At 47.1% G+C, this 15,931-nt stretch overlaps 1 protein-coding gene across 4 annotated transcripts in view; it reads left to right on the forward strand.

Moving 5' to 3' along the window:
- The window catches only part of AGBL5 (ATP/GTP binding protein like 5), a 740,606-nt gene that overhangs the window by 158,086 nt on the left and 566,589 nt on the right, over positions 1-15,931 (forward strand). For all 4 annotated transcript variants that reach the window (XM_029596295.1, XM_029596297.1, XM_029596296.1 and 1 more), the window contains exons 8-9: positions 13,207-13,804; positions 14,830-14,999. In XM_029596295.1, coding sequence (XP_029452155.1) covers positions 13,207-13,804; positions 14,830-14,999 — 768 coding nt within the window. The remainder of the gene's footprint in view (positions 1-13,206; positions 13,805-14,829; positions 15,000-15,931) is intronic.

A 15,931-nucleotide genomic window follows, 5' to 3' on the forward strand; every position in this document is an offset into this window, starting at 1 on the left:
CAAATCAACGCACCTGACATACCTAGCAACCAAGCACAATCAAAAGCCGAAGAACTGGCCCTGTTCTTCCAAAACAAAATCATTAACCTCCTAAAATAGCTGCCCTCTTTCACCCCCCCTCACTTGAGCTCACATCAGCTAACCGACAAAAAAAACATATATCTGGAATCATTCGAACCCACTACTGCCACAGAGATCCTCTCTGTTCTAAAGAAAATGAAACCCTCCTCTCATCCTTTAGACCACATCCCCACCAAACATCTCCTGACAATTCCAGACTCCATCTCCAAAACGCTGGCGGACATCATAAACTGTTCTCTTTCTCAAGGAATCTATCCAGACGAACTCAAACTGGCATCCATCAAACCACTACTAAAGAAGCCAAATCTGGATCCTAAAGACCCTAACAATTTCCGCCCGATCGCTAACCTTCCATTCATATCTAAGATCATGGAAAAATTAGTTAACACTCAACTCACAGACTACATCGAAGATAACAATCTACTATTCCCTTCCCAATATGGGTTCCGCAAAGCATTTAGTACAGAATCCCTCCTCACATCGTTGACAGACTACCTCATTATGGGTCTCGACAAAGGACAATCATTCCTACTGATTCTTTTGGACCTCTCGGCAGCTTTCGACACCGTTAATCACTCTACCCTCATAAACCACCTATCGACCATCGGTATAACAGGTATGGCACTAGCCTGGTTCAAAACGTTCCTCAGCAACAGAGGCTACAAAGTTAGAATCCACAACAAAGAATCCCCCGCCATGACTCACCTATAGGAGTTCCACAAGGATCCTCCCTTTCACCCACGCTCTTCAACATCTACCTCCTTCTGCTGTGCCAGCTCCTCAACAATCTAAAACTCAAACATTTCCTCTACGCGGATGACGTCCAGATCGTGATCCCCCTTAAAGAATCCTTCTCCAAAACTCTCAATCATTGGGAAATCTGCCTTCAAAAAATCAACCACCTCCTTGCCAGCTTAAACCTTGTATTAAATGCCGCCAAAACTGAACTACTTCTCATCCCCCCAGAAAATAACACCACCATAACTCCTCCAGCCAACCCACTCTCCACTCAAGTGAGAGATTTAGGAGTCATAATTGATAACCAGATGAATCTGAAAGCATTTGTCAACCGTACAACCAAAGACTGTTTCTACAAACTCCAAGTGCTGAAAAGGATAAAACCTCTTTTCTACTCTCATGACTTCAGAACGATTCTACAAGCAATAATCTTCTCAAAGATAGACTACTGCAACTCCATCTTACTAGGTCTCCCATCTTCTTACACCAAACCGCTACAGGTGGTCCAAAATGCGGCAGCAAGAATTCTAACTAACACCAGGAAGAGAGACCACATATCCCCTATCCTAAAAAACCTACATTGGCTGCCTATTCATTTCAGAATTATCTTCAAGTCCATCACCATGATATATAAAGCTATCCACCACCTTACTCCACTAGACCTACAATTCCCGCTCAGCCAACATAACCGCTCAAGACTTACCAGAGAAGCATACAGAGGATCCCTCCAGGTACCTCACGCCAAATCCACTCGGCATATTACTTTAAGAGAACGGGCCTTCTCGACAGCTGGACCTTCCCTTTGGAATTCCATTCCTCCTGATCTCCGACAAGAGCCTTGTCTTCCCACCTTCCGAAAAAGACTTAAGACTTGGCTGTTTAAACAAGCATTTCCAGACTCCTCCTAATTTTCACCTCTTCAACCTCCACATTGCAGCCACGTCAGAGCATTGTAAATAACCCTATTTGATCTAAAGTTAGCAGTTCACCACTCATGCAAACCCTTCTACCTTCCTTTTGGAGATTTTAACCCTCCTGATCAGTGATGATTTTCTGCTAGGTCACTAATCCAGAACCTTTATGAACTCTTCCTTTTCCACGTTGGGAGAAAGTGAAAGTTGGATGCTGTTGTTGGTCCTAACTCAGTACCTTTCCCTGCTGAGACCAGGGAACTGGTTCGATGGCCCTGGCAGTCAGCAAAGTAGAGAGTTCTACTTGAAGATGAGATGTCATTGATACTTCCCCCAGTCAGAGTTATTATTTGAAACTGAAATGAGCAGCTGCATCACAGGAAATACTAATATGTCAGCAGAGGGAGACTTACGTCTTTCTCCCAGGACATCTCCCAGGACAAGCGGTGCCCTGCCGCGATGATCAAGGGGCGGGAGATCACCCCTCACCGGCATTGGGACATTCGAAGGCTTCTGGATTGTCTTCCTCGGCGCTGGAGTAAGACCGGGCTGAGCACTGTGGGAAACATCGATACCGGCACCGACGGTTGTCACCATCCGGTGCCGGCATTGACACTGGAGCAGCATCAGCCTCGGCTGAACCCCCTCTGAAGAGGCCCCGAGGGGAGGAGGCATCATCCTCCTCCAAACCTGGGACCCCAGGGCATTCCCCAACGATATAAGTGCTGGGACCGAGCCTTCGTGGACCCCCATGGATGCTCCGGTGAATCCCAGCCTGCCTCCTACTCCAGGGTTGTTCTTGTCTGCACCCGAATTCAGAGAGGAGTTGGATTGCGAGGTTCAACAGGCAGTGCTAAATGCCCTTTGGGGTCTCCAGCAGCCACTGACGCTGGCCCCCATACCGGCATTGGAACCAGCGCCCTCCATGTTGGTGCCTCTGCTGGAAAGGCTGGACATGCTGCTTGGTGCCTTACTGATACAGCCCATACTGGCAGGTCCCCCCCGGTGCCCTGTCCACCACCGGTGCCTCCCCCGACTCAATCCCAATTCAGGGCTCATGGGAGGAGGAATATGCTGGATCCCATCCCTTAGCCATTGGGCCTCCCGGTGCCCCGGTGTCCATCGCAGGTCCTGGTACCCTCAATGCTGGCGCAACTGTTGTTGGTTCTACCTCACCAACCATCTGTGCCCGCACCCTGTAATCTGGGTTTTGGCCTCCTCCTCGACCCAGGCAGTTCAGTGGTGAAGAGGAGGCCCCTTAAGACCATGGGGAGATGCCTCCTCTGAGCATTTCTCAGAGGCCTCAGAGGACCTTCTGTCAAAGCCTTCTCTGCCAGATGAGAGACTGTGCTCGCCTCCGGAGACTTATCCTTTGCGAGTTTTGTGTGGGCGATGGCAGAGACCATTCCCTTCCAACTTTTAACTGAAGAGGATGCCCGCCACAAGATGTTGGAAGTCCTCCAATTCATGGACGTCCCTAAAGAGATGATGGCAGTCCTGGTACATAAGGTTCTCCTGGACATCCTTTACCGGCTCTGGGAACATCTGGGTTCCGTGACTCCGGTCAACAGAAAGATGAATGCCAACTATCTAGTGCAACAGGCCCTTTGCTTCCAGAAAAGCTAGTTGCCTCACCAGTCAGCGGTAGTGGAATCAGCCCAGAAAAAGGCCAAGAGAACCCGCCCTCATGGCTCCGCCCCTCCAGGAAGAGACCATAGAGCCTTAGATGCTCTAGGCTGGAAACTTTTCTAAGGAGCACCAGTTGTACATGAACCAGAACAACCGGAACCTCTGGAAACAAGTGCAAGAGTTTGCCGAGGGCCTACCACAACAGTCCCTGGAGGGCCTGGAATCCATCCTCCAAAAAGGATTTGAAGCCAGGAAGCATGAAGTGAGGGCAGCCTATGATGTCTTCGAGATGGAGGCAAGGGTCTGACCTTCCCTGCACAGGAGAGAACCTGTTTGGGGGACAAAATCCTGGACACAGTGGCCCAGTTCAAGGATCACCATGAGACCCTGCGCCAGCTGTCTACTACCACCTCCGACCCCTCCTCGGCGACCCTCAGGGCACCTCATAGAGATTCCAGAAAGCAATTTTACAGGCAATGGAGATATTACCCTCTGGCCTTATGTGCTTGTCTGGCTTGGACTAACCTAAAAGGCCACACTCGCCGACAGCGGGTACCTCGGGTTCATCCAGACCCTCAGCCTAGCCCTGCAGCTGGCTTTTGACTGGCTCAGAGAGAGCAGCAGCCTATCCCCAGTGCCCATACCTTCCAACCCACCAGTGGGGGGCCGACTCTGCCTATTCACAAAAAGCTGGAGCCGCATTACCACCGACTGATGGGTATTATCCATCATAGCACGGGGTTACCGCCTGAATTTGCTTAATGTTCCCCCCCCCAGACTCCCCACCCTCTCCGGCGTGGAGACTCGTAGAACATGCAACGACCCTCGAGTTAGAACTCTTGGCATTCCTTCGGTCCAAAGCTGTGGAACCGGTCCCCCGGACCCAGCTTGGCTAGGGGTTCTACTCCAGGTATTTTCTCATACCATACCTCTGTCCCATCCTCGACCTTTGGGCCTTAAACAAGTTCCTCTGGAGAGAGCGGTTCAAAATGGTATCCTTGAGAACCTTACTCCTGCTTCTTCATCAAGAGGCTGGCTGTGCTCTCTTGATCTATAGGACACCTACACACACATGGCCATCTTTCTGCCTCATCAGAAATATCTGTGCTTCGTCGAAGGCCAACGGCGTTTCCAGTACAGGGTTCTTCCCTGCGGACTTGCCTCTGTACCCCAGGCCTGGCAGTAGTGTTCCCATATCTGGATGATCAGCTCATCAGGAGTTCTTCGAGGGACTCCTCCAGTCACTGGAGGGGCTCCTCCAGTCACTGGGGTTCCTCATCAATTTTCCGAAATCCCAGCTGACGCCATCTTAGCGGCTTAGTTTCATTGGGGTGGATCTGGACACCACGATGGCCAAGGCATTTCTTCCCAGCGAACACATAGCCACCCTGTCAGGCATAGCCAGGTCAATCCGCCACCGGCAGACGGCCTTAGCCTGTCTGCTCCTGAAGTTGCTGGGTCACATGGTATCGTCGGTACACAACACCCCAATGGCCTGCCTGGCCATGAGGGTTACGCAGTGGACTCTGCGGTCTCAGTGGCACCAAGCCTCTCAAGAACTCTATGCACTGATCCGGATAACTGAACCACTTCAGCTGTCCCTCGCCTGGTGGGCGCAAGAATCCAACCTGAACAAGGGACTTCCTTTTCAGCATCCAGCTGCTCAGGTGATCCTGACCACGGATGCCTCCCGGAAGGCCCATGTCAACGGCCTCCACACGCAAGTGGTGTGGTCAAAGCCCGAGGCGAGATGCCAGATAAACTTCCTGGAACTCAGAGTGATGCAGTATGTGCTCTATACATTCCAGGACTGCCTGTCCAACAGGGTCGTCTTGATCCAGATGGACAACTAAGTGACTGTATGGTACATGAACAAACAGGGGGGCACAGGCTCTCTTCTGCCAAGAGGCAGTGCAAATCTGGGCCTGGGCCCTGTCACATTCCATACTCCTGTGTGCGATCTACCTTGCAGGGACAGAGAATGTGGTGGCGGACCGCCTCAGTCGGATATTCCACCCCGATGAGTGGTCCCTCAACCCCTCTGTGGCAGACAAGATCTTCCGGAAATGGATCTCTTCACATCCTCGCAGAACCACAAGGTGGACTGCTTCTGCTCCCTGCGCAGGGAGGGAAAGGGACCAGCCGTGGACACCTTTGCCCACTCCTGGAGTGTGGACCTCCTGTTTGCATACCCTCTGATTCCACTCATAGCCAAGATTCTCTTGAAGCTACAACAGGACCCGAGGCTCCATGATCATCATAGCCCAGCATTGGCCGTGACAGATCTAGTTTCTTATTCTCACCTCGCCCGACCTCATCACACAGGATCAGGGCAGGCTATGCCACCCGAACCTCACAGCCTGGATGTTGAAAGGCTAATGCTGCAGTCCCTCGACCTTTCGGACAATGTCTAGCAAGTCCTGGTAGCTTCTCGTAAGCCTTCCACGCGGAAGTCCTACCATGCGAAGTGGAAGAGGTTTGCGTCCTGATGTGTGGATCAGGGTCTTGACCCTTTCACTTGCCCAACACCTAGGCTTTTGGACTACCTCTGGCGCTTCTTGGAGTCCGGGCTACAGACTACCTCAATCCAGGTACATCCGAGTGCCATCAGTGCCTACCACCAAAGAGTGCGCGACCCTCCGATCTCAGTGCAGCCCTTAGAGGGGCTCTTCATAAAAGGCTTACTTCAACTAAAGCCTCCACTACGTCGTCCTGTTGTCACCTGGAACCTCAATATAGTGCTGGCGTGGCTCATGCAGCTTCCGTTTGAGCCCCTGTGCTCCTGCGAGTTGAAGCACCTCACCTGGAAGGTCATCTTTCTAGTGGCATTTACTTCTGCTCGCAGAGTCAGTGAGCTGCAGGCCCTAGTGACCTATCCACCCTACATAAGGTTCTTCCATGATAGGGTGGTGCTGTGCACTCACCCTAAGTTTTTGCCTAAGGTGGTGACTGACTTTCACCTAAATCAGTCCATCGTGTTGCCCGCCTTTTTCCCGAGGCCACACTTTCATCCAGGTGAGCGGGTTCTGCATACCTTGGACTGCAAGCATGCTCTTGCCTTTTATTTAGAGTGCACCGCAGCCCACAGGCAGTCCACCCAACTCTGTCTCCTTTGACAAAAATAGACTTGGAGTTGCGGTTGGCAAGCAGACCCTATCCAATTGGTTGGCGGACTGTATCGCTTTCTGTTATGAGCAAGTGTGCTTTCTGCTCGGAGACCGAGTGAAAGCGCACTTAGTAAGGGCCATGGCAGCGTTAGTAGCACACTTCCAAGCAGTGCCTATTGTCAAAATCTGTAAGGCTGCAATGTGGAATTCCCTCCATACCTTCACAGCCCTTTACTGTCTGGACAAGGATGGTCGACAGGACAGCGTCTTTGGCTAGTTTGTCCTCTGCAACCTATTCCCAGTGTGCGAACCCAACTCTCCCTACCTAGGGCCCAGTATGAGGTTCAATCTGCCCCGTTGTTGCCAGCAGCATCCCTGTTGTGCCTGTTTCATGTTATTGGGTGTCTGTTGGCCCAGTGTGTTCCGGGGATAGCCTGCAGCTTGGTATTCACCCATCTGTGAGGACTACCATTCTGCTTGTCCTGGGAGAAAGCAGAGTTGCTTACCTGTAACAGGTGTTCTCCCAGGACAGCAGATGTTAATCCTGAGCAAACCTGCCTGCCACCCCACGGAGTTGGGTTCATCTACGTTTGGTTGTTTTATTTTTTTGCTCGTATTTTTGTGCTTTGACATGAGACTGAAGCGGGGACCTCGTGTTGCTACGGTGTTGGTGGCATGCTGGGCATGCTCAGTGTGCCAGTCAAAGTTTCTAGAAAGCCTCTTGTGGCCCCAGGTGATGACGTCAACCAGTTCCACTATTTAAGGCAGACTCAGATGCTCAGAGCTTGCCATGGCAGCAGGTCTCCACAATTACCAGTCCCTTTCCCAATCCCATAATTACCCTCCCCCATTAGAAACCACTACACCCATTCTTAAGAATTAAAGACCCAACTTCTAGCTTTAGGAGGTTACCTCTGGACATATTTGTGCCAAATATCTAAAAAATGTTTTCCGCTTCAAAAAGTTGAACGACTGGGGAAGACTTTCAGTTATGCTTTGAGAAAAGTGGGAAATGTGGGAGAGAGGTTCTGGAAGCCAAATTTAGGATTTTAGATAGAAAGCAGAAATCCAGAACCTCCAGGGTGGCATTCTCTGAAAGGCTTCCTGATCCACATGCAGGTCCCCAGAGACAAGCAGAGCTCCAGAGTTTCAATGCGTGGAGGAGACGATGGTGCAGGGAAGAGGGATTCAATTTTGTAAGGAACTGGGGAAACCTTTTGGGAAGGGGGAGACTTTTCCTAAAGGATGGACTCCACCTTAAACACATTGGAACCAAACTGCTGGCACTACCTTTTAAAAAGGAGATAGAGCAGCTTTTAAACTAGAACAACGGGGAAAGCTGACAGTCACTCAGCAGTGCATGGTTCGGAGGAATGTATCCTTGAAGGATTCTAATGAAACAGGAGAGTTAGGGCATCCCAACAGAGAGGTTCCAATAAAAGCAAACCTAGTCCATGTGCCTATATGTAAAAAAATCACCTGAGCTAAAGATTTCCAAATTATTCCTAACAACTGAAAAACAGGTTGTTAATACAAACAAAAAACACATTTTGAAATGTCTGTATGCCAATGCCAGAAGTCTAAGAAGTTGGAAACAGGATGCTGGGCTTGATGGACCCTTAGTCTGACCCAGTATGGCATGTTCTTAAGATGGGAGAGTTAGAGTGTATAGCAGTAAATGATGAGATTGACATAATTGGCATCACAGAGACCCGGTGAAAGGGGGATAATCAATGGGACAGTGCTATATCAGGGTAAAAATTATATCGCAATGATAGGGAGGATCAACTTGGTGGGGGTGTGGCACTTTATGTCCGGGGAGGGTATAGAGTCCAACAGGATAAAGATCATACAAGAGACTAAATGCTCAGTAGAATCTATATAGGTAGAAATCCCATGTGTGTTGGGTAAGAGTATAGTGATAGGATTATACTACTGTCCAACTGGACAAAATGGTCAGACAGATGATGAAATGCTAAGAAAAATCAGGGAAGCTAACCAATTTGGCAGTGCAGTAATAATGGGAGATTTCAATTACCCCAGTATTTACTCGGTAAATGTAACATCAGGACTTGGTAGAGACATAAAGTTCCTGGATGTAATAAATGACTGCTTTATGGAGCAATTGGTTCAGGAACCAATGAGAGAGGGAGCTATTTTAGATTTAATTCTTAGTGGAATGCAGGATTTGGTGAGAGAGGTAACGGTGGTGGGGCCACTTGGCAACAGTGATCATAACATGATCAAATTTGCATTAATGACTGGAAGGGGGACAATATGTAAATCTTCAGCTCTAAAAATGGCGGTGTAACTTCTTTACCTGCGGCAGTTGGTGTATTCATCTGTGCGTGTAACTGGTGAAAAGCAACAGTCAAGTTGTCTAACGAATTCTGTTGTTCGGAGATTCGCTGGGCCAGGCCTGGAATGCCCTGCAAAGCAGTGAGCTGAGCTGAATCCATGGAGTTAGCAATCTGCTATGGTTTTGAGGTGTTGGAGTGGATTCTTGGGTACTGTGGTGATGGCCCTTTGGTGAGGAACTGCAGTACTAGGCTAGACTCTATACACGCAGACACAGTACACCCAGTAGAAGTACACGCAGACCCAGTAGAAGTAGTCCAGGGATCCTCAGCAGAGGAAACCAGTCCCACTCTCGAGTAGATGGTAGGCAGCGCAGGGTAGTAGAGGAAAGTCCCGGATGTAGACTCTGAGCACTGAAGCAGAAGGTGAGACAGACTGACAGGGTTAGTTACTCACTGAAGTAGATAGCTGGATTGATGAAGATCCTTGCAGGCAGAAGTAGATCAGTAATAGGCACCAGAGTAGGAAGAGCAGGCCCTCGAGGAGTGAGTACCCAGTATCCAAGATAGGTACCTGTAAGAGAGCAAAGGGCCCCAGAGGAGCGGGTACCCAGGTTAGCGATGAATTACCCCGAAGGGCAGAGAGAGCTTCCTGCAGCAGCTGGGAAGCAGCAGAGCAGCTTAGACCGGAGGCAGTCCAATCCTTGCTAACTCAGTTTGTTAGCAAACGAAGGGCAGGCTAAATACCAGGATGTCGTGACGTCACTCGGAGGGGATGCCCCCGGGGTTCCCGCCATGACGTGGTAAAGACGTGGGTGGCGTGTGTGCACGCACCCTAGGAGGCCCTCAGGAGAAACATGGCGAACACCGTCGCCGTTGCCATTCTGGGGACGCCGGAGAGAGCAGTATGAAGATGCGGCAGCTGCCATCTTCCCAAGGCTTGTGGAGAGAGAAGGAAGAAACGTGATGCACAGAGGTCGAAGCCACCTGAGACCGACAGACGCAACAGATCCTTTCTCATGCACCCTCCCCCAACTGCTTGACTACCTATTGCACCTGTCTGAGTTTGGGCACCAGACCAGTTCTGTCAGGGTGCACCTCAGCACGGTCAGCACATATCATGGAGGTATTGCTGACACGCCCGTTTCAGACCAGTCCTGCAACCTGAAGTTCCTCATCTGGAAAATCATATTCCTGGTGGTGATCAATTCAGCCTGTAGGGTCAGTGAAATTCAGGCTCTGGTTACGTATTCATCATACACGAAGGTCTTCCACGATCGTGTGGTCCTGCGTACGCATTCTAAATTTCTGCCCAAGGTTGTGACTGATTTCCACTTCAGTCAGTCCATCATTCTTCCCATCTTTTTTCTGTCTGCCACAGACAGTCCACCCAGCTCTTTGTGTCCTTTGATCCCAATAGGCTGGGAATGGCGGTGGGTAAAATGACCTTGTCCAACTGGCTAGCGGATTACATTGCCTTCTGCTACGAGCAAGCAGGCATTCAGTTAACTGCCAGAGTAAAGACTCACTCTGTGCGGGCTATGGCGGTGTCTGTGGCTCATTTATGTGCCGTCCCCGTCGTCAGAATTTGCCGGGCTGCAACCTGGAGCTCTCTTCACACGTTTGCGACTCATTACTGTCTAGATAGGGATGGACATCAGGACAGTGCCTTTGGTCAGTCCATCCTGCGCAATCTGTTCCAGACCTGAACCCGACTCTTCCTGCTTCATGCGGGACCCAGACCGCCCCCTTTTTCCTTACAGCACCGCAGTTGTGTTGTGCCCATTGGCACCTTGTTCGTCCGCTGTTGGTCTCTCCAGTGGAGTGGGGCAATTTGGAGATTTGTATTCACCCACATGTGAAGATTACCATCCAGCTTGTCCTAGGAGAAAGCGCAGTTGCTTACCTGTAACAGGTGTTCTCCTAGGACAGCAGGATGTTAGTCCTCAGGAATCCCGCCCACCTCCCCATGTAGTTGGGTTCTTCTCCGGTTTGTTGTTTTATTTTTTGCTCATTTTTTTGCTATGTTACAAGACTGAAGGGGGACCTCATGTGGACGCGTGGATAGTAGCAGGCTGGGCATGCTCAGTCTTCCTGTCAAAGCTTCTAGAAAGTTTTCTGTGCCGGGCTCCATCGGATGATGTCACCCAATTGTGAGGATTAACATACTGCTGTCCTAGGAGGACATCTGTTACAGGTAAGCAACTGCGCTTTATGGCGTGACCTGTTTTCCAGGTCCTCCAACTGCTCCTTGCAGGCTTTCAGAGCTGCCTTTGTCATGGCCTGTTCTTCATCCTGCGCATTAGAGACCCTCTGTTCCATGTCGGTAACTCTCTCTGCAACTACAGCAACTGTTGAGGTACCTTGTTCTAGTTTCTCATATATCAGTTTAAATTTGGTATCCAATTCCTGCACCACCCAGCTTCCAGATCTAGTATCGTTACTGCTGCCAGCAAAGTCGAGTTCACAGATGTAGTTTCAGGAGCCGCAACCATCTTAAGTGCAGACAAATGGAGTTTTTCTTTTTAAGCAGTTCAGGTGCTCATAACCACATTAAAAGTGAAAAAAATAACCCCCAAAATGCACAACTTCAGCTGTCTGTCTGGGGTTGAATTTCACCCGATTTGTGGCAAATGCAAGTAGATTGAGCAGGATTGGGCCCAGAGTCAGCAAGTCTACATCTTGCCTCACTCACAGCATCATGTGACCAAGTCGGTATATTTTAAGACATACACGTGAAATTGACATTAGCAATTTTATCAATTACTTCACCAGTTTGCTTAGTCCTTCTCCTGGTTCTTCAGCCTGAATTCCTCACAGTTCACCTAGCCCTTCCACCCGGCCAATGGCACACAATAAATACGTTTAATATCAGTTACGCAAGATAATTAGCAGGTGTCAAATTAAATAAGCCAGTTTAGCAAATCTACATGCATAAGTGACTTTTAAAATAGCAATTCCTGCACACAAATGTTGGCTGGAACACCCCTGGACCACTCCCTTTTTATGTGTGAATATGTGTGTATGAAAGCAAAAATTGGACATATTTTATGTTTATAAAATAGCATGTATGTATATGCTAATTTTTACGTGTAACTCTGAAAATTCATCCCAAAGCCTTTGAATATTGACTGCTAGATTGCTAAAATTTTCATTGGGGAAAATCACCTAGATCTTCTGTATTCTGGTTCCTCTATGACTACCAGGAACAAATGCCCTGGAGTTCCTTACCAAAAATTTGGCAACCTTGTATGGCAAACAATGAAAGGAGTTATTGGTTGCACGAATACTGGAACTCAGACCTCTACTGCCGTGCAGGGGAAGAGAGCCTTGGAGACCATAGAAGTATGCACACTGGCGTGTGGAGCTCCATGACAATCCACAGCAGGTGAAGAAGCCAGAGCTGAAAGGCTGTAATTGGTAGTGGCTACTGGTCTCAGAGCATTATGTTCTGGTGTGGCACAAATTCCTTTTATTTATTGTCAAAGGCAGGAGAAAAATGAGTAAAAAAGGAGGATTAAGGAGATATATAAGAGGGAGGTTATTGGTGGAGAAGTCTGAGTGCTGAGAGTGAAGGGTTGGGGCAAGGAGGCTTTATTCCTTCTATTTATGGGTGGTTCTTCATAATTTTCCCTATGCCACTAATCTCATCTCAAACATTTTCACAAAAATAACTATCTGAGTTCCTCCTATCACAGGCCATACACCTGTGCCCTCAGCAAAGAATAGAGAACTAACGAGCAGGAGGAAAAAAAGCTGGTGTATTGGCATTTATAATGTTGATTTAAAAAAATGTCCTAATATCTGCTCTCCATTGATAAGAAAAGAATCTCTAGATCATTGTAGTCAATACAGCATAACTGATGCCTGCTTCAGAAACCAATTCCTCTCCTTTATCTAGTGATGGTGCTTAGAGGTTGGGACCAATTGTGATAAATCTGAGTGGTGGTGCTGAGCTAGAGTGCTCAGAGTCTGCTGAGACTGAGATCTTGTAGATACTGTAAGTACAGTTAGGGAAAAACTGTATATAGGAATTCATAGAAGAAAACAAACTGTGTATGTATTAAAATATGATTACAATATACAGTATAATGCCCAGTTCGGTCTGCAATCCATATACATATTTGAATCACAAATGGAGAATTAGATTTTAAAAAAATCACAAATCACTAGTTTTACAGATCCTGAATCTTGAATTTTGGACAAGACTATGTCTTTGCTAAATGGCTTCTCTCTTCAGATTCTATCTCAGTCTCCTTTACTTGTACTTTAATATGCAATAACCACAGTACACTGATGTGCCTCACCTAATATATTGTAATCTCTTTTTACATAGATGTACAGATGACCTGCTCTGTCTTGACTTTACTTTAAAAGGGATGATTGTGGCACTGATGACTTGGTTTATTAGATTTTTTTTTGCATTTTCTCTTCCTTTTACAGAACTGACTCAAGAGGTGTGAACCTAAATCGGCAGTACCTAAATCCAGATTTTGAACTTCACCCGGCGATTTATGGAGCTAAAGCAGTGCTGCTGTACCATCATGTTCACAGCCGTTTACGACCAGAATCCCCAGACTGGCGAACCTTTGTCTCTCCATTGGGCTCTAATGTAATGATAAGCACAAAAAACACTAATAACTCCGCTGAAAACTGCTCCTTTGCCTACAAAGCCTCACTGTCTGAGCTGGAGAAAACCAACAACCTCATCAATTCTGCAAACAGCGAGGGCGATTTCATCACTTCATCTGAGGCCTTCCAGCAGTTAGAAGAAGCACCAATGCTGGCTGATGATGCAAATGAACAGTCTGTGCCTGATGCCTTTATCAATGATAAAGTGATGTGGATTGCGGATCCTGAACAACAGGTCAATAAGGAGGCACAGAATGAAAACCAAGAGGAGAGGCCACTGTCTACTGATCCCACTGAAACTGTCATGCCACGGGAAAGTGGCATTGCATACTATGTGGACTTGCACGGGCATGCGTCTAAGCGTGGTTGCTTCATGTATGGGAATAACTGCAGTGAGGAGAGTGATCAGGTGACGACAGAAATCTTCTCTCTTCCCCATGTGAAAGAAAGACAACTAGTAAAGTCTTATATAACAACATTTCTACTTTGCTTTTGTTTGATTTATTGATTTGGCCTGACTTGTCTTTTATATATCTAGATAGCCTACCCTCACCATTCTTATTTCCACTGATGATATTGTATCCAGTTCTGGAGGTTGGACCTTTAAAAAGATTTAAACAGTAGAGGCAGTTCATAGAAGGGTTAACTAAAATGTTGCAGAGCCTGGCTCATATGCCATGTGAAATGAGGGTCTAAATGAGTATATCCTAGAGGAGAGGAAGGTGAGGGGGAATATGATAGAGACATTCAAGTCCCTCAGAGGTATTAATTTATAAGAAGCAAAAGACATTCTAGAATAAGGTGTTGTAATACACGGCTCCGTGCAGTTAGTCTGAGGAACAACATACACATTTTCCCCCCCAAAAAACTGTCAGATGCATGGAAAAACCTCTCAAGGGATGAGATGCGGGGGGGGGGGAGGAACATGTAAATTTAAAAATGCAGAGTTAGGCACAAGCGTCCTTAGTACATGAAAGTGAAGATAAAGTTGGAGGTTGGCTATGCTCCCTAATATTGTAGCAGGAAGGCAAAATGAGCAGACTAAATGAGACTTTCAGTTGTTATCTACTGTCATGTTCTCACTTTCTAAAAGAATAACAAAATTGGCCCTCCATTGAAATAAATGGGGATCTGTGGCTATTCACTACAGTAGAGGAAAGATTTACCAGGGTAGATCCACAAAAGTATACTGGCACAGAGTGTTTCATGTAGAGAGAATAGGACCCATGAAATTAGTCAGATAGGTTAGATGATACAAATTTGTTAGGTAGCCAGACCAGGGTTAGGAATCCTGAATTTCCTTATTTCTGGTTTGGTTGAAATGCAAATAAATTGGACAAAACTGAACTGGCTATGAATTGTAGCTATCCATGTTCTGTTATCACAGTAATGTCAGTCCTCAGATTAATTTCTTTGTTACCTTCTTCCCCTCAGATTGAGAACCAGCTTTATCCCAAACTCATCTCTCTAAACTCAGCTCACTTTGATTTCATGGGCTGCAATTTCTCAGAGAAAAACATGTATGCCAAAGATAAGAGAGATGGGCAGTCGAAAGAAGGCAGTGGGCGAGTGGCTATTCACAAAGCTACGGGCATCATTCACAGGTTGGTACACAGGATCATCTCCGAAGTGATTTGTTTGTTTTATTTGATCTAATCTATTTTAGACCGGATGGTATACACCCCAGAGTTCTGAAGGAACTAAGAAAATGAAATTTCAGACTTATTAGTAAAAATTTGTAACCTGTCATTAAAATCATCCATTGTACCTGAAGACTGGAGGATAGCTAATGTAACCCCCATATTTAAAAAAAAGGGCTCCAGGGGCGATTTGGGAAACTACAGACCGGTTAGCCTGACTTCAGTGCCAGGAAAAATAGTGGAAAGTATTCTAAACATCAAAATCACAGAACATATAGAAAGACATGGTTTAATGGAACAAAGTCAGCATGGCTTTACCCAAGGCAAGTCTTGCCTCACAAATCTGCTTCACTTTTTTGAAGGAGTTAATAAACATGTGGATAAAGGTGAACCTGTAGATGTAGTGTACTTGGATTTTCAGAAGGCATTTGACAAAGTCCCTCATGAGAGGCTTCTAGGAAAAATAAAAAGTCATGGGATAGGTGGCGATGTCCTTTCGTGGATTACAAACTGGGTAAAAGACAGGAAACAGAGAGTAGTATTAAATGGACAATTTTCTCAGTGGAAGGGAGTGGGCAGTGTAGTGCCTCAGGGATCTGTATTGGGACCCTTACTTTTCAATATATTTATAAATGATCTGGAAAGAAATACGACGAGTGAGATAATCAAATTTGCAGATGACACAAAATTGTTCAGAGTAGTTAAATCACAAGCAGATTGTGATAAATTGCAGGAAGACCTTGTGAGGCTGGAAAATTGGGCATCAAAATGGCAGATGAAATTTAATGTGGATAAGTGCAAGGTGATGCATATAGGGAAAAATAACCCATGCTATAGTTACACAATGGTAGGTTCCATATTAGGTGCTACTACCCAAGAAAGAGATCTAGGCGTCA

Source organism: Rhinatrema bivittatum, chromosome 3, assembly GCF_901001135.1.
Source record: "Rhinatrema bivittatum chromosome 3, aRhiBiv1.1, whole genome shotgun sequence".
In the NCBI taxonomy this organism is placed as follows: Eukaryota; Metazoa; Chordata; class Amphibia; order Gymnophiona; family Rhinatrematidae; genus Rhinatrema; species Rhinatrema bivittatum.